This window comes from Chiloscyllium plagiosum, chromosome 20, assembly GCF_004010195.1.
Source record: "Chiloscyllium plagiosum isolate BGI_BamShark_2017 chromosome 20, ASM401019v2, whole genome shotgun sequence".
In the NCBI taxonomy this organism is placed as follows: Eukaryota; Metazoa; Chordata; class Chondrichthyes; order Orectolobiformes; family Hemiscylliidae; genus Chiloscyllium; species Chiloscyllium plagiosum.
Genome location: NC_057729.1, coordinates 4,573,604 through 4,598,331, shown reverse-complemented (window position 1 = coordinate 4,598,331; position 24,728 = coordinate 4,573,604). Strand labels below are relative to the sequence as shown.

Here is a 24,728-nt window from a genome sequence, read left to right as displayed (position 1 = left end):
GCTGGAAATCCTTTGGCACAGTCACACTGGGGAGAGACTATTCACCTGCTCCATACGTGGGAAGGGATTTTGTCTACCTCCTTTTTTAAATAGTGCCGTCATATTTGCTGTTTTCCAATTTGCTGGAACTGCCCCAGAGTCCAGCAAATTTTGGAAAATTGTTCCAAGTAAAAAAGAGGAGGTATGGCTCAGAAACAGGCAGCTGGGAGCAAGGGAATCCCCAGAGATATAAAGGGGATACAGGAGTTTAGGTAGAAGGAAGTCAGGAGGGCGAAAAGGGGGCATGAACTAGCCTTGGTTAAGAAGATTAGGGTGAACTCAAAAACATTCTTTAAATATATTACAGGAAAAATGAATAACTAGAGAGAGAATAGGATCTGGGGCAGCACGGTGTCTCTGTGGTTAGCACTGCTGCCTCACAGTGCCAGAGACCCGGGTTCAGTTCCAAGTTCAGGCGACGGTGAGGAGTTTGCACTTTCCCTCCGTGTCTGTGTGGATTTCTTCTGGGTGTTTGGGGTTTCCTCCCACAATCCAAAGATGTGCAGGTTTGGTAAATTGGCCCTGCTAAATTGTCCATAGTGTTTGTGGATGTGTACGTTAGGTGCAATTATCAGGGGTAAATATATGATAATAAGGGAGGGGAATACGCCTGGGTGGGTTATTCTTTCATGGGTCGGTGTGGACTTGTTGGGCCGAAGGGCCTGTTTCCACATTGTGGTGATTCTATGTGGGTGTCACTAAATGTCCTTGAAGATTGTTGCAACCCATGTGATTTAGGTAGACCCAAGTAATATTAGGACGGGAATTCCAGAATTTCCACCCAGCAACGATCAAGGAACAGCAATGTAGTTCCAAGACACACTGGTGTATAGCTTGGAGGAGAAATTGTAGATGGTGGTGTTCCCATGTGTCTGCCCTTGTCCTTCTCTGTGTGAGAACCTGTGGATTTGGGAGATTCTGTCGAAGGAGCTTTGGTGAGTTGCTGCAGTAAATCTTATAGGTACTGCTGCTGCTGTACATCAATGCCACCCATCTAGACTGACAGATTAATCCGTCAGAAATCAGCCAGCTCAGGCAACAGCGTTGCTACCCAGTCCGTCCTGGTGATGGGTAGAGTATATACTGTTCCCTTGTCTTCCTCAGTGGCTTGATGAGGAGTAATGTTTCCTCTTCTGAGAGAGGGCAATAATTAATAACTGCTATCAACAGTTAAGAGGGTAGTTGATGGTAATTCGTAGGAGGGTATCCTTGCCCATATCTGACCTGATGCTGTGAGACTTTATGGGATTTACAGTCCCCATAGTTGAGGATTACCAGGACAGCTGTACATCATTGTTTTGATACCTCTGGTGGCTATGCACTGCTGGTCAGTCAAGATATACCCAGGCATTATGATGGTGTTGTCTAAGATATTGCCTAGGTATGGTACGACAGGCTGTTGCTTTATCCGTCTGTGGGAGGCCCAATGTTAGTAAGGAGGACTTTGCAGGACTTGGGTGTGCTATTGCTTTGAATGGATAAGACGACACCAGGTGGTCCATTCAGTTTTTATTCCTTTTGTACTTGTTAGTTTGTTACACCGGAAGTTTGAAATGCTAGGCAATTTTAGAAGGCATTTCATTGACATGCACATTGCTTTGGTCTGGAGTCAGATGTAGGCTAAACAGGTGGTAGATTTTTGTCACTAAAGCTGTTAATGATTCTGCTGAGTTGCCCATTTCCAATTTATCAAGTAACATAACATAAAAATTTCATAATTCCAATTATATCTGCATTTTTACAGGCTCATTTTTTTTAAGAAAAATAAATTGTGCTGTAAGCACACCACAGGGCAGGAAGCATCTGTGAGAACAGGAAGATAAATGTAATGTTTCAGATTGTTAACATTTCCTTAGAACTTGTGTATTTTTGTCAGCCACTTGGGAGTTACAGTTGAATCTGTCGTGTTGCTTCATTCTACCCCATGGTCACCTTCTCAGCTCCCCCAATCTTTGTCCCTTGTTCCCCCTGCTCTTCCCGTGTCTGCTACTTCCCAATCTCCCATTCCACTCCCCTGCCCATATTCTTTCCCATACTTTTTGCATATTTTCCCCTTTCTGTCCATGAGCTTCCCCTCTTCTAGGTCAGTGATACAATGATGATTACATTGGTTACTATTCAGTTAAATTTTATATGATAAAATGCATGATTTTTGTAAATTTGATTTGGCAGAGGGATTTTGAAACATTGATTGAGAATGTAATCACATCATGTAGTTTCCATACAATTTGTCGCGTGCCAGCCTATTACAGTCATAGAGATGCACAGCACAGAAACAAACCTTTCAGTCCAACTCGTCCATGCCAAGCAGATATCCTAACCTAATGTAGTCCCATTTGCCAGCACTTGGCCCATATCCCTCTAAACCCCCCTATTCATATACCCATCCAAAGCCTTTTAAATGTTGTAATTGTACGAATCTCCACCACTTCCTCTGCCAACTTATTCCATACACACACCACCTTGTGTGTGAAAAAGTTGCCCTTTAGACCCCTTTTATTATCTTTCCCCTTTCAGCTTAAACCTATGCCCTCTAGTTCTGGACTCCACTACCCCCAGAGAAAAGGCTATGTCTGTTTACGCTATCCATGCCCTCTGTTTTTATAAACCTGTCAGCCTCTGATGCTCCAGGCAAAATAGCCCCAAACTATTCAGCCTCTCCCTATAGCTCAAATCCTCCAACCCTGGCAACATCCTTGTAAATCTTTTCTGAACCCTTTCAAGTTTCACAAACATCTTTCCGATAGAAGGGAGACAAGAATTGCACACAATATTCCAAAAGTGGCCTAACCAATGTCCTGTACAGCCGTAACATGACCTCCCAACTCCTGTACTCAATACTCTGACCAATAATGGAAAGCATACTTCACTATCTTATCGACCCGCGACTCTACTTTTAAGGAACTGTGAACCTGCACTCCGAGGTCTTTGTTCAGCAACACACCTTTGGACCTTACCATTAAATGTACAGGTCCAGCCTTGATTCACCTTTCCAAAATGTGGCAGTTCACATATATATAAATTAAATTCCATCTGCCTCAGCCCATTGGCTCATCTGATCAAAATCCTGTTGCACTCTGAGGTAACTTTCTTTCTGTCCACTACACCTCCAATTATGGTGTCACCTGCAAACTAATTTACCATGCCTCCTGCGTTCACATCCAAATCATTTATATAAATGACAAAAAGAAGTGAATCCAGTACCAATCCTTGTGGCACACCGCTGGTCACAGGCCTCCAGTCTGAAAAGCAGCCCTCCACCACCACCACCACTTATGTATTCTACCTTCAAGCCAGTTCTGTATCCAAATGGCTAGGTCGCCCTGTATTCCATGTGATCTAGCCTTGCTAACCAGTCTATCATGAGGAATCTTGTTGAATACCTTACTGAAGTCCATATAGATCACCTTCACCGCTCTGCCCTCATCAATCCTCTTCGTTACTTCTTCAAAAAACTCAGTCAAGTTAGTGAGACATGATTTCCCATGCACGACGCCATGTTGACTATCCTTAATCAGTCCTTGCCTATTCAAATAGATGTAAATCCTGTCCCTCAGGATACCCTCCAACAACTTGCCCACCACCGATGTGAGGCTCACTGGTTTATTGTACCCTGTCTTTTCCTTACCATCTTCCTTAAATAGTGCCACCACATCTCCAGTTTTCCAGCACCTCACATGTGACTATTGATGATCCGATCAAAATATCTCAGCAAGGGGCCCAAACTTCCCACAGAGTTCTCGGGTACACCTAATCAGGTCCTGGAGATTTATTCACTTTTATGCATTTTAAGACATCCAGCACCGCCACCTCTAATATGGACATTTTTCAAGATATCACCATCTCTTTCCCCACATTCTATTATCTTCCATGTCCTTCTCCACAGTAAACACATGCAAAATGTTCGTTTAGTATCTTCTCTCTCTCAGTTACACTTTTTTTGATTAGATTAGATTAGATTACTTACAGTGTGGAAACAGGCCCTTCGGCCCAACAAGTCCACACCGACCCGCCGAAGCGCAACCCACCCAGACCCATTCCCCTACATTTACCCCTTCACCTAACACTACGGGCAATTTAACTTGGCCAATTCATCTAACCTGCACATTTTTGGACTGTGGGAGGAAACCAGAGCACCCGGAGGAAACCCACACAGACACGGGGAGAACGTGCAAACTCCACACAGAGTCGCCTGAGGCGACTTAAAGTATTTATAAAATCCCTTTAAATTCTCCTTAACCCTATTTTTCAAAGCTATCTCATGTCCCCTTTCTGCTGTCCTGAATTCCATCTTAAGTATATTCCTGCTTCCTTTATACTTTTCTAAGGATTAAATCGATGTCTGCTGTCTGTCCCTGACACATTCTTCGTTTTCCTTGACCAAAACCTCCATTTCTCTAGTCTCCGCATTCCCTTCACCTCCCAGCCTTGCCTTTCACGCTGACAGGAAGATACTGTCTGTAGACTCTTGTTCTTTCATTTTTGAAGGCTTCCCATTTTCTAGCTGTCCATCTTCCTGCGAACCCCTGCACCCAATTAACTTTTGAAAGTTCTTGCCTAATACCGTCAAAATTGGCCTTCCTCTGATTTCAGCCTTTAACCTTTAGATCCAATCTATCCTTTTCCATCACTATTTTAAAACTAATAGAATTATGGTCATTGGCCCCAAAATTCACCCCCACTGACACCTCAGTCACTTGCCCTGCCTTATTTCCCAAGTGGAGGTCAGGTTTTGCACTTTCTCTGATAGGTATATCCACATACTGAATCAGAAAATTTTCTTGTACACGTACTTAAACTCTTGTCCATCTAAACCCTTAACATTATGGCAGTCCCAGTCTATGTTTGGATAGTTAAAATCCTCTACCATAACCACCCTATTATTCTTACAGATAACTGAGATTTCCTTACAAAGTTGTTTCTCCATTTCCCTCTGACTATTGGGAGGTCTATAGTACAATCCCAATAAGGTGATTGTCCCTTCCTTATTTCTCAGTACAACTCAAATAATCCTCCCGTATTTAAGAATATCCTCCCTAAGTACATCCGTTATATTATCCTTTATCAAAAGTGCCACTCCACCTCCTTTCTTGCCCCCCTTTCTATCCTTTCTATAGCATTTGTATCCTGGATCACTAAGCTGCTAGTCTGAGCCATGTTTCTGTAATTTCTATAAAATCCCAGTCCCATGTTCCTAACCATGCCTTGAGTACGTCTGCCTTCCCTGTTAGGCCTCTTGCATTGAAATAAATGCATTTTAATTTATCATTCCTATCTTATTCTCTGCTTTGTTCATGCCTGCCCTGACTGTTTGACATCCTCCTTTTCCCATCTGTACCAGTCTCAGATTGATCTCTTTCCTTGCTATCTCTGTCGGCAACAATACCTCCCCCACCCCTCCCCACTTTAAATCCTCCTGAGCAGCTCTAGCAAACCTACCTTCCAGTGTATTCGTCCCCTTCCACTTCAGGTGCAATGCACCCCCTTCTACAGGTCACTTCTACCCCAGAAGAGATTTCAACAATCCAAAAATGTGAACCCCTCTCCTCTGCACCAGCCCCTCAGCCACGCATTCATCTGCTCTCTCCTCCTATTCCTACTGTCACCAGGATTAACCCAGATATTACTACCCTGGAGGACCTCCTTTTTAAATTAACTTCTTATATTCTCCCTTCAAAATCTCATCCTTTTCCCATTCTATGTCGTTAGTTCTAATGTGTACAACAACTTCCTGCTGGTCCCTCTCCCCTTTTGAGAATATTTTGAAGTCTCCCCATGATATCCTTGATCTTGGCACCAGGGAGACAACACACCATTCTGATTTCTCGCTGTTGGCCACAGAATCATCTGTCAGTGCTTCTGACTAGAGAGTCCCCTATCACAATCAATTGCTTGGAAACTGATGTACCCCTTTTACATTAGATTAGATTACATTAGATTACATTACAGTGTGGAAACAGGCCCTTCGGCCCAACAAGTCCACACCGACCCGCCGAAGCGAAACCCACCCATACCCCTACATTTACCCCTTACCTAACACTACGGGCAATTTAGCATGGCCAATTCACCTGACCCTGCACATCTTTGGACTGTGGGAGGAAACCGGAGCACCCGGAGGAAACCCACGCAGACACGGGGAGAACGTGCAAACTCCACACAGTCAGTCGCCTGAGGCGGGAATTGAACCTGGGTCTCCGGCGCTGTGAGGCAGCAGTGCTAACCACTGTGCCACCGTGCCGCCCACAAACAGCTGTTTACATTTGAGCCTGCCTCAATACCAGAAACTTGGCTGGCATTCCCCTGAGTCTATCACTCCCCAAAATTTCCAGAGCAGCCACTTGTTTGAGATAGGCTCATTGTCAATGCTTGTATTTGCCTGAAAACAAGCTAATCTGTAACTGGCCTACATGTTTGAACTTGGGGCCGGCCCATTTCTGTTTTGCAGCAACCCTTGGTGCAGGTGGCAGTTTGGTGCATTGGAGAATATGGGGATCTACTGTTGTCTGCCGAGTTTGAGGAGGAATCGCAAGTTCAGGTATGGTTTTGTTCAAGGATGATATTAGCACTCTAGGAAGACTTGTCTTCTTCTGAATGAATCAGTGGGGGTCCCAAACAGCTGAATTGCATCTGCACTGAACTGGTCGAAAATGAATGATTCTGTATTTTATAATATTCTGCTGAATGATTACTTGGTATTTGGATCATACAAATGAAATGTAAGTGTTAAAATTTGCCGCTATGTTCTGGATAAGTGGGTTCAGAGCTACTTTCTATCATTTAGAAACTTCTGGTTGCTATTCAGTTAAATTTTTCCCCTTCCCTGCTTCCCTTCTCTGGGCTTGAAGCTGCCTCCAGTTTTCTGTTCATTCACTTATCCTTCATTTCTCTGATGTTAAGGTCTTTTATACATCCACCATGCGTGTACAATTCCATCAATGTTTCAGCAAAATTGACCTAACTCTGGCTTGACATCACAAATCTCTGCCAACTCTTTTTTTTTTTCCCCCCATGTTAGACTCCTAAAGATGCATCTTTTAAACTAAGCTTTTGGTAACGTACAGACATTCACATCTTAGCTCATTATCTGTTGTTTATTCACAATTATTTTCCTCAGTTCCTTTTGTAGTGTTCTTCTGGAATATTTCCTAATTTAAATGCAGATTATAAATGAGAGCTCTCTTCCCAGCACGAAACAAATATCAAGCAGGGTTTGAGGTTTTTCTTTGAGTATGAGCCTCCCTGACGTACATTTTGGCAGTCAACAGTAATGGCATTGGATGGGTCCAGGACATGAATTCCTTGACTCTCTCCTAAAGGGAAAAGAGCATTTAAATCATGGAGTGAGCTTGGAAAGGCAGAGGATGATTAGTGCTGAAGGGGTCATAGAAGTGTGAGGAAAGAATCACTTGCTCTTGAATTATAGCCAAAAATTCCATTGCTGAAGTTAGCTGGATTGAAAACGTAAAGCTTTCACCATTTGTTTGCCTGTTGTGGTTTGCCATAGCCATACTTTTTTTTGTTCTTTCTGGGGATTCCTTGAACGTTTGAATGCTTGTGAATGATTGGATGACCCCAGTGGAAATTCTACATCTTGGTTGAAAAACTGTGGGAATTTAAATAAAGTACATGATTTGCTTGAATTCAAAATATGATATTCACTGATGTCAGTCAACCTAGTGCACATGAAACTGCAACGTTACCAAATATGATAGAGGCATGTATATATTAAAAGTTTGATATTGTGAAAATTACACTTTGATATAATGCTGTGGCCAAATACATTGGTTGTGATAGATGATCATTGATTAGCTTCAGAAAACTCCATGGTTCGATACATATTGTGGTATATTTAAACTATGGCAGTTATATTCAAACTCTTGAAAACAGAACACAAAGGTGCTTAAAATACTTGAATATATTGATTATAATTAACGTTTGTGATAAAAATCTTGGATAATTTTAGATTTTAATACTGTTTCTGTCTCCAGTAAGCCAAATTGCTGCTTTATAATTAATTATTTTGGTCATCCTGCTGTTACTTACCCTGCCAAAGCACTCCAACATTTGACAACAGGGCTGTTGTTTACACTGACTTATTTATGAACAGGAAGATTGTTTTCTTGCTGTTTCACTCCTCGTCTCTTGAAGATCCTGACTCTTGTCACGAGGCAGTTTAATTGACATCCGTGCATATGGTGTCCACAAAGCTTTCGGCTCTGAAAGGCATTATTGCCAAACGCAATCTATTCCCTGCACAACAGATAGTATCTTAACAGATGCTGGGATGTGATGTTGAACAGGTCTAATTCTGTTTATTCCAGGAATGTAAAAGTGAAGTTTAGCACTCGCAGTCGTTGACCTGACTGTCGATTAGGAGTCTTCAGATATCCTATTAACTGAACCAAGTGCCTTTACGCATGTAACATTTGACTTAATAAGTGCATAGTATTGAACATTGAAGGCATGGAGAGTGTGAAGGGCAAACCTTTGAACTATGTGGATGCATTTTCGCTCGTGCTCTCTCTCATGCTCTTCCTCTCTTGCACACTCCCCCACCCCACCCCCCAACTTCCATTTATGTATCTTAATTAACTCAGTTTCAGAAAGCCAAGGAATTGTCCAGCTATTCAGAGACTGAACATAGCACTGGTTTTGGTGATAACAGAGTAGTTTGAGTCACAAATTCTCCTGTACTGTTTTAATTAGCATGCATACAATTGAACATATTTATTGTCATTATATTGTTATACACATTGTTATTTTCCATCAATCTGTGTTGAATGCACCTTTTAGTTGATTATTCTGATCTGCAGTTGCTTACATTTTCGGATCTTCTGAACAGAGCTGCCTCTTTGTTTGATTGCCATTAAACCACTGCAATCATTGCTAGCCAGTGTGAAAATCAGATTTAATTTCTCTTGATAATCAACTGTACTCGAGTACAAGTATTGGATGTAGGAGGACTAACCCACCGACACTAGCCTTCTATCAAAGGTTTTCTGAGCTGGATGGGAAAACCGGCTCTTTCTCCTCCTCATTTCTCCACCCACTACCACCATTTTCTGAAAACACCTTCACCACAATGCTATGTCTGAAATTTATACTCACATTGTATTTGGGAAGTTTGAGTTGATTATAGTTGGAGAAGGCTGGAATTGGATATTTATTTGGTAGAGAACTGCAATCTTGGTAATTATATTTGGTTTCTTGCTTTCCTATGTAGGTTACAGAAGATGAAGTGCTGGATGTTTTAGAGAAGATTCTGCAGTCCAGCCTCTCGGCACTCACAACGCGGGAATATGCGCTGACTGCCATTATGAAGCTTAGCACACGACTACAGAGCAGCACAAAGTAAATAGAAAGTATTGGTATCTTGCCCTTTCCTCTTCCTAAAACATGCAAAGTGCATAATAATTGATTTTCTTTCTGCAAGAAATCTTAAATCCTATATGTGCTCATTCAGCTGAAACACTGAAAATAGTGTCTTGTCAGAAGGCTTTTGAGAAGCACTTTATCACAGAATAATAGGACTTGGTTATTAAATGTCTTTTCTATTTCCAAGTTACTTTCGCTGGTAGATAACCAAATCCCTAAATAATTCACAATTTGAATTGTCTATCAGAGTTGTGCCTACAGTCTACACACAAGAGCGGCACAGGAAATTTGGTTTCTCCTTCTTGTTCTGTACCTTAGCCTGGTTATGGATGCCATTGTCTAATTTACAGATTAACCCATTCAACTAATGATATTTTATCCAATGGGAATCCAACTCCATCCTCCAGAAGGTTATCAATCTAAAGTTGGCATTTTCTAGATCTGGCTGTGTTACTTATCAGCCACGTGACATTGGTCAATCTCAGACAATACAAATTCCTGTTGTAACATCTGACCTCTCTACTACATAATTAGAGGAGAATAATAAGAATTTGTATGTCAAATTACTGCCCGTTTTTGCTCGCAGTGTATGTTTAACTATTTAACTGTAGGTAGTTCTCTTATAATGCCATAGTTGTGTTCCCTTGTGACACCATGTTACAAAAAATTGTGCAATAGAAATTATGCAGCCTGTGGGAAATTTAGGGTTGGGGCAAACCCCCCAAAATACCAGTAGAAATCTAAACAAAAATAGTAGTTAGCCTAACACAAATGATAGCACAGTCTAAGTAAATTTTGACCTGTTGTTTGGTACTATACAGGGCAATTCATCAGAATCTTCAACCAATTACTCTCGATTGTCATCTATATCTGCTGGCTGCATTACATTATAGCCAGTCTTCTGATCCCATCCACTGGTAACACTGCACAAAATGAAACGTACCTTGATAGATGAAGGGTTGAATCTTAATTTCTTTCACTAAGTGTCAGTTTTGTCAAATTTTTAAGAGGATTTCACATCGTGATGCTCAGGGACATCTATCACCTCATTTTAAAAACTTTTCCCATCCTTTCTTCCCTCCTTACGCATTATAGTACCATCATACCATGTGCCATTTCTAAAACAACTTCCCTATCCTGGATATCCCAGAATTGACCAATGTCCGTGGTGCAGCACCATCTTTTAAAAGATGTTGTGCGACCAGACAAGTGCTGTCAATCCGGAGCTGCCCTGCATGGTTCCTGACATTGGCCCTGGATGTGGCAAACAATGGAAAATTGGTGCCTCTCTTTGTAGGATGGGTAATGCAGAGGCAAGACGTGCTTTTCTCCCAGGCCAATTGAAGACGCCATCATACTGGAACCATGCCAATCTGCACCAGGGTTGCCATCCAGGCCACTGTAGTCTCAACCATCTGAAGGAATGCACAGAATGAAGGAAGAAGATCAATGACTTTCTCCACTCTTCCAGTGAAATTGCCACCATCTTCCCATTGATACCTCGCACTCACTCTATCTCTGGTACTATCCCCACCATTTCCCGCAACATCTTCCCCACTCACTCATCCTCGCTAATATCTGACCCTGACTAACCCTGAACCTCTTCTGCAAACCTACTCACCCCTCAGGACATTTCCACACATGCACCAAACAGTGTACTGTCCACCTTTCTCTCTCTCACCCACTGTGTGCAGAGCTTCTTTACTCTGACCACCCTGAACAGCTGACTGACCATGTCCAAGCCCTTGTACTGTTTTTGTTTTTGCAGTTGGTTACCATTTTGATTAGTCACTGAAACAGATTCATGTCAGTCTGCAGTTGTTCTTTAACATCTAAACATATTTTTTAAACAAAAAGAGAAAAATCTCTTAATACAAACAACAAAGCCAAGTTTCAAACTGTTTCTCAACACCGTCCTTTTACTGTTAGTTAATTCCAGTGAAATTTCACTCTTAACTCTTTAAGTTTTTAAGTTAACTGATTACTCCCAGCTTCTTGTCCTCAGGCTGTAGAGACACTTTTGCAATGCTTCTCCAAGTTCACCATCGCAAACATTTGACAATACTTTTCATGAAGCTCTTTATGAGAGAGCACACAAGCCAACTGATCACATGATGCCAACGCAGTGTCCAGTCCTCTGTGCACCATGACACCTAGTGCCAGGGATAAGATTCGCATAACAGCAAATGGGAGTTTGCTTCAAAAAGTTCGGCAATTCATTAACTGCATTTAATAAACAAACATTATAGGAAAACGAATGTACTTTTTTTTAAATATATGTAAACCTAGCTGATGGTAATCTTAGATAAGTCAGATCCTGAAGTGAAACTTGGCTTTATAGGTCATAAGGTTTATTTTTGCAATTCAGTTATCATATTGTTCAGTCACAATGTGTTACAAGATGCTGCCAATATATTTTTAACAAAAGAATATGAAAGTTTAATACACAAAAGAAAATAAAAAAAGTTATATGACAATTTATAAGGTGTAAATGTAGGAGTATGGGTGGGTTGCGCTTCGGCGGGGCGGTGTGGACTTGTTGGGCCGGAAGGGCCTGTTTCCACACTGTAATGTAATCTAATCTAATTTGTAAAGAACTTATAATAACCAGTAAAAAGAATTCAATTTATTTTCCCTGCAATCATGAATGGACATTCACTCCCACTGAAGTATTGCTCTTATTTCTTCACCCTCATTTTCTTACTCAGTTAACAAAGTCACAAACACTGATCCTCCACATGGTGATTTGCTGAATTCTAAGAAAAAATACTCTGGGTTTTAATTAGCCCCTGTCTAAAGTTGGATAGCTAAAATATGTAGAACTTCTTCCCAGATTTGATGGCGTAAAGCTAAACTATCCTTTTGCTTCTGCTATTTCAAACACTGATAAAATCTGAGTTTCTGATCCTTTCAAAAAGATGGCAAAAAGAAAACCAATCAGCTTCCAGCACTGAAAACCCAAAATCTATTTGTCTCTTAAAGACTAGAACCTAGGTTCCCTAATAATATGCAATATCATTGCATTTGTATCACCTTCATGGAAACCAGACCAATCGGATATCAAACAGGAGGCCTCCAGATCCTGATGCCAATGAAGAGAAATCAATGAGCTTACAGACAATGAGGGTTCATGGAGACAAGAGAATTTACACAATTACTAATATAAATCAATTACCTTTTTAAATAAATAGTATATTTAACAGAATCTCTGAGGTTCAATTCTATTTTGTTAACTGATCTCAGCCAATGTCTGCAGTCAAAGTATTATAGTTGGCCCCAAATGAAGACCAATTTCAAACTAGGTCTTTGTTACTGAATGCTGCTTTTTTTGATGTTCCCTTCTGTCAAGATAGTGTCATGGGCCAACAATTAGTTTGGCTTCAGCTGGCCCAAAATGTAATACTTTTGGATGAACATGATTTTGTCCCCCATCTCTTCTGAGGCTGCGCTCTCTCTTATGCAATGGCCAAAGCTGAAATCTGCCAGCGAAAGTTGGCACTTTCAAGAAAAAGGGTGGGGCAATTGTGTTGGGAGTAGTTGTACGTAAAATGTTCCTTGAAACGTTAATTGTTCAGATTACTAAGCTTTCAGAAGCTATTTCACAGTTTGACTTTAACCTGTGATTCCTACAGTCGCATCAGGAAAGCAGTTTCTATCTACGGAAGCAGTTTAGATGTAGAACTTCAACAACGAGCAGTGGAGTACAGTGCACTCTTCATGAGGTTTGACCATATGCGGTGAGTAGGATTCAGCCTATTCTTGTGAAAATAAGTCCTGCAGCATTTGTTGAAACATAAAAGTAAGGTGCAACTCATCACCACTATCCTTCATGGTCTATGCTCCCAACCCCAGGTTTGTGGAGATTTCTTGAACTGCTGTTATCCATTTTTTTTTTATTCTTTACTCTTTATCATGGAATATGAACATCACCAGTAGGGCCAATGCCCTTACTAGGTTATTTCCGAGGGCAAGTAAGAGTCAACAACATTCCTGTGGGTTTGCAACCATATATAAGTGAGGATGGCAGGTTCCCTTCCTTGAAGGACATTGACAATTTAAGTCCCAAAAATGCCCCATAAGCATTTGACTTCCTTGGCAATAAAAATCTATCTAATTTAATCTTAAATCAATTCAATGATCTGGCCTCATTGTTTTTGGAGAAGAGAATTTCACAGATTAAGGACTGTTTGAGAGGAAAACAAAACTCATCCTGATCTTTTTAGGATAACCTCCTATTTTTAAGCTCTGTTCCCTGATTCTCATTTTCCTCATGAGGATATTGCTCCTCCCAGTATTCACCTCAGGATCTTAACAAGAAGTGATCTTATTAAAATGTGCTCTGAACTCCTGTGAGTAAAGGTGAAATCTGTTGAACCTTCCTTCATCAGATAATTAGTAAATAGTTCCAGTATTTGATTTTTTTTTAAAGAACATGCTTTCATCTCTATCTTAATTGAATGTGTAAGCCATTACACTTCCTTTGTAACTTTATAGTTTGTTCCCTCAAAACTCCTTATGTTTTTAATTTAACTGTCAGGAGCTCATGTGGGTGCTGTAAGCCAGCTTATTCTGCGAAGTTTTAAAATTAATATTGTCTGGTGAAGGATTGTTTTTCAGACAGGAGGCTTGTGACCAGTGGTTTGCCACAATGATCAGTGCCGGGTCCACTGCTTTTTGTCATTTAGACAAATGATTTGGATGACTCCAAAATTGGTGGTGTAGTGGACAGTGGAGAAGGTTATCACAAAGTATAACAGAACCTTGATCAGATGGACCAATGGGCTAAGGAGTGGCAGATGGAGTTTAATTTAGATAAATGTGAGGTGCTGCATTTTGGTAAGCAAATCCAGGCAGGACTGATTAATTGGTTCTCAGTGGTAGGCCCATGTGGAGTGTTGATGTACAGAGGGACCTAGGAGGTGCAGGTGCATAGTTTCTTGAAAGTGAGTCGCAGGTAGACAAGGTGGCGAAGAAGATCTTTGGTTCGCTTATGTCATTGAATATAGGAGTGGGATGTCGTGTTGCAGCTGTATAGGACATTGGTTAGGCCACTGTTAGAATGCTGCGTTCAATTCTGGTCTCCCTTAAAAGGGTGCATAAATGATTTCAAGGATGTTGCCAGGGTTGGAGGCTTTGAATTATAGGGAGAGGCTGAATAGGCTGGGGCTGTTTCCTCTGACAGTCAGACGAGTATGGTGAATAGCCAAGGTATTTTTCCCAAGATAGAGGAGTCCCTATCTAGAGGGTATAGGTTTAAGGAAGAGGGGAAAGATTTAACAGGGACCTGGGGGAGCAATGTTTTCGCACAGAAGGCAGTGCATGTATGAAACAAACTGCCAGAGCAAGCAGTGGAGGTGTGTACAATCATAACATTTAAAGGGCATCTGGATGGCTCCATAAACAGAAAGGGTTTATAGGGATATGGGCGAAATGCTGAAAACTGGTGTATATCAGTTTAGGATATCTAGTCGGCATGGATGAGTTAGACCAAAGGTTCTGTTTCTGTGCTGTATAACTCTTTGACTCCATATAAAATCCTTCTCTCCTGATTGAGTCCAATGAACCATCTCTGAATTGTTTCCAATGCAATTGAATCCTTTTAAAGTAAGGAGACAAAAACTGTGCACCGTGCTTCAGATGTGGTCCAACCAAAACCCTAGGAGAAAGTGAGGACTGCAGATGCTGGAGATCAGAGCTTAAAAATGTGTTGCTGGAAAAGCGCAGCAGGTCAGGCAGCATCAAAGGAACAGGAGAATTGACGTTTCGGGCATAAGCCCTTCTTCAGGAATGAGGAGGGTGTGCCAAGCAGGCTAAGATAAAAGGTAGGGAGGAGGGACTTGGGGGAGGGGCATTGGGAATGCGATAGGTGAAGGAGGTGTTTGACACACTTGCTTTCATTGCATTCAGAATAGGAATTGGGATGCCATGTTGCGCTGTACAGGACATTGGTCAGGCCGTGTTGGAATGAGTTTGCGGAGATAAAAGATGTTTGGGCAACAGCAAATGAGACGTGGTAATTTGTTCATGCATTCTGTCAGTGTAATGCTGGGAGAGGCCAGAGATTACTCTGAAGCCGGCCTCAAGGTGTGGGCGCAAGTTTTGCATTTCTTGCGGTTGCAGGGGAAGGTGCCGGGAGTGGAGGTCGGGTTGATGGGGGGTGTGGACCTGACGAGGAAGTCGCAGAGGGAGTGGTCCTTCCGGAACACTGATAGGGGAGGAGAGGGAAATATATCCTTGGTGGTGGGGTCTATTTGGAGGTAGCGGAAATGACGAAGGATGATACGATGTATCTGGAGGTTGGCGGGGTGGTAGGTGAGGACCAGTGGGGTTCTGTCCTGGTGGCGATTGGAGGGGCGGGGTTCAAGGGCGGAGGAGCGGGAAGTGGAGGAGATGCGGTGAAGAGCATCGTCAACCATGTCTGAGGGGAAATTGCGGTCTTTGAAGAAGGAGGCCATCTGGGTTGTTCGGTATTGGAATTGGTCCTCCTGGGAGCAGGCGAAGGACTTGGTAATATGGGATGGCGTTTTTACAGGGGGCAGGATGGGAGGAGGTGTAATCTAGGTAGCTGTGGGAGTCAGTCGGTTTATAGTAAACATCTGTGTTGAGTTGGTCGTCCGAGATAGAAATGGAGAGATCTAGGAAGGGGAGGGAGGAGTCTGAGATGGTCCAGGTAAATTTGAGGTCGGGGTGGATAAACTGTTCAACCTCCTCGTGGGAGCACGAGGTAGCGCCGATACATTCATCGATGTAGCGGAGGAAAATGTGGGAGGTGGTGCCAGTGTAGCTGCGGAAGATGGACTGTTCCACATATCCAATGAAGAGGCAGGCATAGCTGGGGCCCATGGCTACTCCTTTGGTTTGGAAGAAGTGGGAGGACTAGAAAGAAAAGTTATTCAGAGTGAGGATCAGTTCAGTCAGTCGAAGGAGGGTGTCAGTGGAAGGGTACTGGTTGGTTCAGCGGGAAAGGAAGAAGCGGAGAGCTTTGAGGCTTTCGTGATGGGGATGGAGATGTATAGGGACTGGATGTCCATGGTGAAGATAAGGCGTTGGGGGCCAGGGAAGCGAAAATCACGGAGGACGTGGAGGGCGTGGGTGGTGTCCCGAATGTAGGTGGGGAGTTCTTGGACTAATGGGGACAGGACCGTGTCGAGGTATGCCGAGATGGGTTCGGTGGGGCAGGAGCAAGCTGAGACAATGGGTTGGTCGGGGCAGTCAGGTTTGTGGATTTTGGGCAGGAGTTAGAAGCGGGCGGTGCGGGATTGTGGGACAATGAGGTTGGAGACGGTGGATGGGAGATCCCCTGAGATGATGAGGTTATGGATAGTCTGGGAGATGATGGTTTGGTGGTGGGAGGTGGAGTCATGGTCAAAGGGGCAGTAGGAGGAGGTGTCCGTGAGCTGGCGTTTAGCCTCAGCAATATAAAGATCGGTACACCAAACTACCACCGCGCCTCCCTTGTCTGCCGGTTTGATGGTGAGGTTGGGGTTGGAGCAGAGGGAGTGGAGGGCTGCATGTTGCGAGGGTGAGAGGTTGGAGTGGGTGAGAGGGGTGGACAAGTTGAAGCAGTCAATGTCGCGGCGGCAGTTGGCTATGAAGAGATCGTGGGCAGGTAAGAGGCCAGCACAGGTGTCCAGGTGGATGGGATGTGCTGGAGGCGAGAGAAGGGGTCGTCAGAGGGTGGGCGGGAATCCTGGTTGAAGAAGTAGGCACGGAGGCAAAGGCGGCAGAAGAAATGCTCGATGTCTCGCGAAGGCAGCGGAAGAAATGCTCGATGTCTTCCAAACCCCTAGACAGCTGCAATAAAACAACAACACTTTCATTTTCCATTTCTCTTGCAATGAATACCAACAGTCTACTTGCCTTCCTAATCACTGTCGGTACCTGCATACAAAATCTGAGATTCACGTACCAGGGCACAGCACTCCCTTTGTCCAAGAGTTCTGCAATCTCTCATGGTATAAATACTATGCTGCTGTTTGATTCCTCTTATCACATTTCCCCTTTTATACAACATTAATTTTTTTTTGCCAAGTCACTGAATTTATCAAATCCCTTTGTAAACTGTTTACCTCCTCTTGATAACTTCATTTCCTACCTATCTCAGTATCATTCCCAAATCTAGCTATCATATATTTGGTCTTGTCATCTAAGTAATTGGTATATATTGTAAATGGTTAAGGCTGTGGCATTTGCAGTGTTACATTAGCTATTTTCCAATTTCCTAGGACCCTTCAGAATTTAAGGAATTTTAGAAATTTATAGCCGGTGTCTTTACTATCTCTGCAGCCATGTCTTTTCAGGCCCTAGAATGCAGGCCATGAGTTCCTCAGGATGTGTGAACCTTTACGTTTTCTATTTTGCTCATTACCTTTTTCTTGGTTATGATTATTGTTTTAGTTTTCTCCATCGCTTTGCTCCTTGATTCTCAAGTATCTTTGAGAAGTCTTCTATGATGAACATGGCCTTGAAATACATGTTCGTTGCCTCTATATATTTACTTAATTTCTATGATTAACTCTCTGTACACTGGATGACTAGCACTCACTCTCATTGCTTTTTGTCTTTTTCAGATTTTTGTAAACACTTAGTTTTCTATCTGATTTTATTTTAATTTCATATTGGTTTCTCTTGATCTCTAATTTCTTTTTTTTTGTCAAATTTTGCTGTTTGTTAAATCTGTCCAATTTTCTGACCTGGCACAAATCTTTACAAAGTTGTAGTGTTTCATTTAATGTGTGACTGTCCTTGGCATCTTTTTCAGCCACAGTGATGCATCCCTTTCTCACTGGATGAAATCTTTGCTAAGAGTTATTAAGTATCTCCTTAAATATCTACCATTACGTCTTCATTGTCTTACCTTTCACCTAGTTTCTCAGTTCACGTTAGCTAGCTTTGTCTTCATTACCATTACAATTATCTGTATTTAGGTTTTAAAAAGGTTTCCCTGGATTCTCACTTTGCCTCCTTGAATTGAACATGAAATTCTATTATACCCTGACTGCTGCCACCAAGACATTGAGAGATTATCGAATATCCCTGTCTCTTGCACTTTGAAATGTAGAATAACCTGCACCCTATGTTATAGAATAAGGACATGAGAAATATGACAGTAGTACAGTTAGCCCTTCGAGCATGCTGCATCACACAGTGAGATTACGGCTATTTGTCTAATTCAACACTGTTTTACTGCACTATCCTCCTATCCATTGATGTGTTTAATATGTAGAAATTTATGAATCTCTGTTTTGAATTTAACAGTCAAGCCTTTGAGTCCTGTGGGATTGGAAATTCCAGATTCATCACCCCTGAGTAAAGAAATTCCTCCTCACCTCAGTGCTAAATGACCTGCCCAGCATATGAGGCCGTGTTTCCTTGTTCTTGACAATGTTTCCACTCATCTCCCCACCAAACTGAATTTTAAAAAAACTAGGGAAATGTCCTTGTGCAGCTATCCTGTTAGTCTCTATGTTTGAATGAGATCACCCCTTATTCTTCTATAGTGAATATAAACCAGGTATGTTTAATCTTTCATTATAGACAATCCTTCTATTCCCAGAATCAACTTGACCTTTTATTGCACTTCTACACATTTTTACTCATAAACTCAAATCCTTTTGTAATTAAGACCAAAATACCTGCCTACTTAATTGCTTGTAGTGAGAGAAAGTAAATTAATCTAATTATAAAGGAAAATTCAATGTACCTTACATTGTTCGAAATTGATATAGTTTATTCTGAGCTGAAAATGTTTTGCTGGAAAAGCGCAGCAGGTCAGGCAGCATCCAGGGAACAGGAGAATCGACGTTTCGGGCATAAGCCTGAAAGAAGGGCTTATGCCCGAAACGTCGATTCTCCTGTTCCCTGGATGCTGTCTGACCTGCTGCGCTTTTCCAGCAACACATTTTCAGCTCTGATCTCCAGCATCTGCAGACCTCACTTTCTCCTCATAGTTTATTCTGAAGCTAGCATCTTAAATGGAGGGTGGCACGGTGGCACAGTGGTTAGCACTGCTGCCTCACAGCGCCTGAGACCCGGGTTCAATTCCCAACTCAGGCGACTGACTGTGTGGAGTTTGCACGTTCTCCCTGTGTCTGCGTGGGTTTCCTCCGGGTGCTCCGGTTTCCTCCCACAGTCCAAAGATGTGCAGGTCAGGTGAATTGGCCATGCTAAATTGCCCGTAGTGTTAGGTAAGGGGTAAATGTAGGGGTATGGGTGGGTTGCGCTTCGGCGGGTCGGTGTGGACTTGTTGGGCAGAAGGGCCTGTTTACCACACTGTAATGTAATCTAATCTAAAAAAAAAATTTAAACAAACGAAACTATATGTGTTTGATAGGCAAGTCATCTGTGGAAAATTGAGAAATTATATAAAAAGCTATGACAGTAGACAAACAATGGGTTAGATTTCAAGAAAAGAATAAATAGTTTACAATGAATATGCATCCCTTTTTGACATCAAAACCTAACAGGAAAAGTTATCTAACCATGGCTAACAAGAGATGTTGAGATTTGTATTAGGTCAAAGAAAGACACTTGCAAAGTAGCCATCAAAAGGTAGTAAACCTGAGGATGAGTCGCTTGTTGGAAATCAGCAGAAGAATGTCAGGAGGCTGATAAAGGGAAAATCGAACATGAAAGTGTACTGACAAGAAAGCTAAAAGCAGACTGTTAATGCTTCTAAAGATATATATTAGCAAAGGCAGATGTGGATATATTACAAACAAAAATAGAAGAATTTAGGGTGTAGGTTTGCTCGCTGAGCTGTAGGTTTGATATCCAGACGTTTCATTACCTGGCTAGATAACATCCTCAGTGGCGACCTCCAAGTGAACCGAAGCTATTATCTCCTGCTTTCTATTTATAGGTTGTCCTGGATGGGGTTCCTGGGGTTTGTGGTGATGTCATTTCCTGTTCGTTTTCTGAGGGATTGATGGATGGTATCTAGATCTGTGTGTTTGTTTATGGCGTTGTGGTTGGAGTGCCAGGCCTCTAGGAATTCTCTGACATGTCTTTACTTAGCCTGTCCCAGGATAGATGTGTTGACCCAGTCGAATTGGTGGTTTTTTTCATCTGTGTGTAGGGCTACGCCCTAAACCTCAACCTGAGCTACAAACCTTCACAAACCTTGCAATAGAAGAATTTATTGTGAGGAGTTAAAGTGGCTGAGAAACTAAACAATGACTTTGTATTTGTGAAAGAAAACACAGATAAAACCTGTCAGAAATAAGAGATCCAAAAGACTATCAGAAATGGAAAAACTGAAAGAAGTTTGTTTATTAAAAAAAATGTAATGCTGAAGAAGTTAAGACTGAAAGTTTGGTAAATCCTCTGGGTGTGCTGATCTATATCCCGTATTGAAAGAGGTGGCTGTCCAAATGATGAATGCATAGTAGTCATCTTCCAAAGTGCAGTAGTCTCTGGAACAGTTGCTGCAAATTAGAATCTAGCAAATGTGTTCCCACTGTTTAAGAAAGAAGGAAAGAAAGAAATTGGGGAACTAGAAGCCTTTTATCCTAATAACTTTAGTAAGGATAATTCTAGAATTTATTATAAAGGATGTGATGACCAAACACCTAGAAAATAATGATTGAATTTAGGCAGAGTTAACATGTATTTGTGAAAGCGAAATCATATTTGAAGACACCTGTTTGAGTTCTTTGTGGGTGTAATTAGCAGAATAAATAAGGGGAAACTTATAAATGTGTATTCAGATTTTTGATAAGGTTCTATGCAATATTAATAAACAGAATTAGCATGAGGAATTTGGATAATATGCTGGCATGTTTGGCTATTGCTGATTGGACAGAAATCAAAGTAGGAACAAACAAGTCATTCTCAGGTTGGCAGGCTGCTTCTAGTGGTACAGCTCAAGGATCAGTCCTTGGGCCCAAATATTTGCAATCTACATCATTGATTTGGATCTGGGAATCAAATGTTCAATTGCTAAATTTTCTCATGTCACCAAACTGGCAGGGGATGGGAGTTTTGAAGTGGTAGAAAAAGAAGTTTCAAGAGGATTTGGAGAGGCTGAGTAAGTACATTAGAACATGGCATGTAGACTATAATGTACTTAACCTACAAGGCTGTAAACCAAAAGCAGGCGTGTGGGAGTAACCTCAATTATTACCTTTTGACTGGCTCAGACCAAATGACTGAATAACTTCCTTTCTGGGCTATAAATTTTCAGTGTTTCTGTTTGCACCAAACTGGTACGAGTGGAAAATACACAAAGGCTGGTGTTAAAACAATTGTGAAATTTGAGGCCTTCGGCAGGAAATAACAAAGATGTTGCGCTGAGAACCCATCGAAGGTAATTGTGTGATACTGAGCATTCATATTACTTGTAGACCAGCTTTATTGGAGCGAATGCCTCTCATACAGAAGGGTGCAGCCAATGGACCAGTGCAAACTGTGGTTAATGGTGAAGAAAAAGAGGAGGGCGGCAGCTTGCCAGCACAAGAGCAGCTATCCCAACAGGCCCAGGTACATGGATTGTACTGCGTGTTTTTCAAGTTTTGATGAAATATAGAATCTTCTGAATAGTAGAAGTGTTGCTATGGAGAATGCACCAGTTAATGATGATTGCCATTATAGACCTTGTTTAAATTTTAAACCAGGTGGGTTGATTAAGGCTGGTTAAGGCATTGCCCTGAGAAATGAACCTATTTTGCGGCATTGAAACAGATGCAGTTCTATATGCTGTAATATGTTTCTGTGAGGAAGAAATGTAAGTAGGGCTCAAGCCATTCAATAATTGTGCAAGCTTAATGCTGAAATAAATTGCATCAAAATCATCCTGTGGCATAATGGCTACCCTGACCAAATTTGCCTGCAGGACAGAACCTATTAAGACATGAAAGGAAATTCTGGCATGCACTTATGGATTCAAATGTAGAAAACATGCCATCAAATCAGAAATATACACATGGCTAGGAGGTTAGGCATCCTTTTTCTTGAATTCAATAAAGGTGTTTCTAAGAGCTGCATCTATTGGGATTCCAAACTGTACCATTTATTTGGGGATGTATGGTATCATTAAACTGTACTCAACTGTTCAAGTTGCTGAGTTCATTGTCCGCCAAACACCTCCGCCAATCAGTCAGCACTCTTGTCTCATATAATATAAATGTTGGGTTCTGCCCCGTTCCTTAAATTAGTTTTCTTGTGAATTGTCCTGATGAGTGCAAGATAAAAGCTGTCTCCAACAATATTCAAGTTCTGTACCGACAAATGACTATAAGTCATTGTATAGAATGTTGTAAAAATACTACCCTTGCCCACATATAAATAACCTATTAATTGCATTCACTAAGCAATCCTCACTCAATGGTAATATATTGCCCTCATGTTCTAAATCCAAACTTTGTGTAATAACCTTCCAGATAATTAAATTCATGGAGTTCAGTTTTCTACTACTTCTGCGTACTCAAATGTTTGAGGCAGAGTGCAGACTTAAATCTGCATGTAAATAACATGTCTACATGTAAAACAATACTGAGAAAGCCAACTAATTTTTCTCAGCTAATGATTCTGAACAAAAATCCATATTTGCTGACCAGGTATGTTTTTCATAATTAAAAATTTAGGAATGATTAATCTTCAAATCGAACAGTACATTATCTCCTGAAACTATCTACAATGACTGGATCCAAATTCCATCAAACCTTTGCATTCTCGACCCCCCCTCCCCACCCCCCCATCTAAAACAGTAACTTGACAAGATGTCCTATAAAAGTGAAAACCTGATTTCACAGGTAGAAAAGAAACAACATTCACAAATATTTTGCCAAAAGTGAATCAAGGTCAAAAACACTGGTCCCCATTACTAGTCTGATCTCATAAAATAAGATGACAGCAGAGCATGTAACAACCAACTCAGTAAACCAAAGTTTAAAAAAAACAAAGGGGACAGCAGACTATGACAGTGGGGGTGAACTCATATGCAGCAAAATTCTTTGTCTGCAGTTACTCAAAGTTTGTGACTACTTGGTAAGTCCACTCATCTTTGGATGGGCTAAATGCATGATGCGGTGTTTTAATTCACAAAATGTTGTTTCAGGTTAGCAACTTGCTTGATCTACTCGACGTCAGTAACCCAGCTCCATCAGTGCCTCAAGAAAGCAAAGTACCTCATGCAGGTGGAGAGTTACTAGACCTTCTGGATGGATTAAACCTGCCAGGTGTGTAAGAAGTTTGTGAACTGCTAATGCAATTGATAGCATAGGCGCTTTATTAGTGCATATCTTTTGTTTCCTTCTCTTACTCATATGTTGATGCCAATAACATGGTAACTTGCATTTCTACAGTGTATAGAAGTCCTAGGATTTTTCTGGAAATATTCAAATTCTGTTTTGGGGATGTGGGCACAAGAAACACCTTTTTTTTTTAATTTTTCATTGACTTGAAGGGCATCAACTACATAGTGCAGATCCCAGGCAAGGGTGGCAAATCCCTCCCAAAAGGATATTGGTGAATTGGTGGGGCTTTTACATAATAAGTCATGTTTAAAAATTAATCTCTTGTGCAACCACTAAACTATTGTAGCGTACAGAAATAATCTCTTAATGCAGTCTTGTGAGCGATAGAGGGATGAGAGGTAAGACTTCAGCTGACTACTGTTAAATCAGCAATGAATCACCTGCAAAAGGTTAACTCATTGGTGTCTCTGAAGGTATGTCAAAATTGGCCGACTGAGATTGATATACTCAAAATACCCAGAAATAATTTCCCTGGTTAAGAGTTTTGGCCCACCTCACCAGCCAGATCCTGAACCTCCGACCCAATATCCAGATTTCACCAGTCAGTTGAGCAGGCAGAAAGGAACAAAATATTATCTTTTATTTCTTGATTCATACTCTCTTCCTTTGTCTGCCCTTGTCTTCTGAAGAACCTGACATCTTGCTGGGATACAGAAGCATATGTTTATGACAGCCCTGACACCTCATCCAAATGACTAATATTTACATTAGGTTGTTTGTTTTGTAAGGCGAAGATTCTGGACTGATATAAGGAGGTGTTTCTTCAGAGTGATTAATGCTAAAATAGTTTTCTAATCTGGTTATGGCACAGGCATTTTATTTTGAGGAAAAGGGGTTTAAAAACTATAGGCTTCAAAAAAATGAATGGACTTGGTAAACCACATGAGCTCTCCTCATTGTGATGGATACACCTTCATAGTGACTGTCAGCAGTCTCTTTAAGGCTATGATTCCCCCGGAATCAGTCATTTCCTCATAAAGTTGCCAGTGATATCACAAGATAACTAATTTCTATCCTCAATCACCCAGGTATCTTGCAGCTTGCAGTGTAGCCAGCTAA

The 24,728-nt window shown here is 41.5% G+C and overlaps 1 protein-coding gene across 4 annotated transcripts in view; it reads left to right on the top strand.

The window, feature by feature from the left end:
- LOC122560002 (AP-1 complex subunit gamma-1-like) overlaps positions 1-24,728 on the top strand; it is a 138,231-nt gene that overhangs the window by 104,295 nt on the left and 9,208 nt on the right. For all 4 annotated transcript variants that reach the window (XM_043710151.1, XM_043710150.1, XM_043710149.1 and 1 more), the window contains 5 exons: positions 6,485-6,574; positions 9,263-9,390; positions 13,047-13,151; positions 21,759-21,894; positions 23,471-23,591. In XM_043710151.1, the coding sequence (XP_043566086.1) occupies positions 6,485-6,574; positions 9,263-9,390; positions 13,047-13,151; positions 21,759-21,894; positions 23,471-23,591 (580 nt within the window). The remainder of the gene's footprint in view (positions 1-6,484; positions 6,575-9,262; positions 9,391-13,046; positions 13,152-21,758; positions 21,895-23,470; positions 23,592-24,728) is intronic.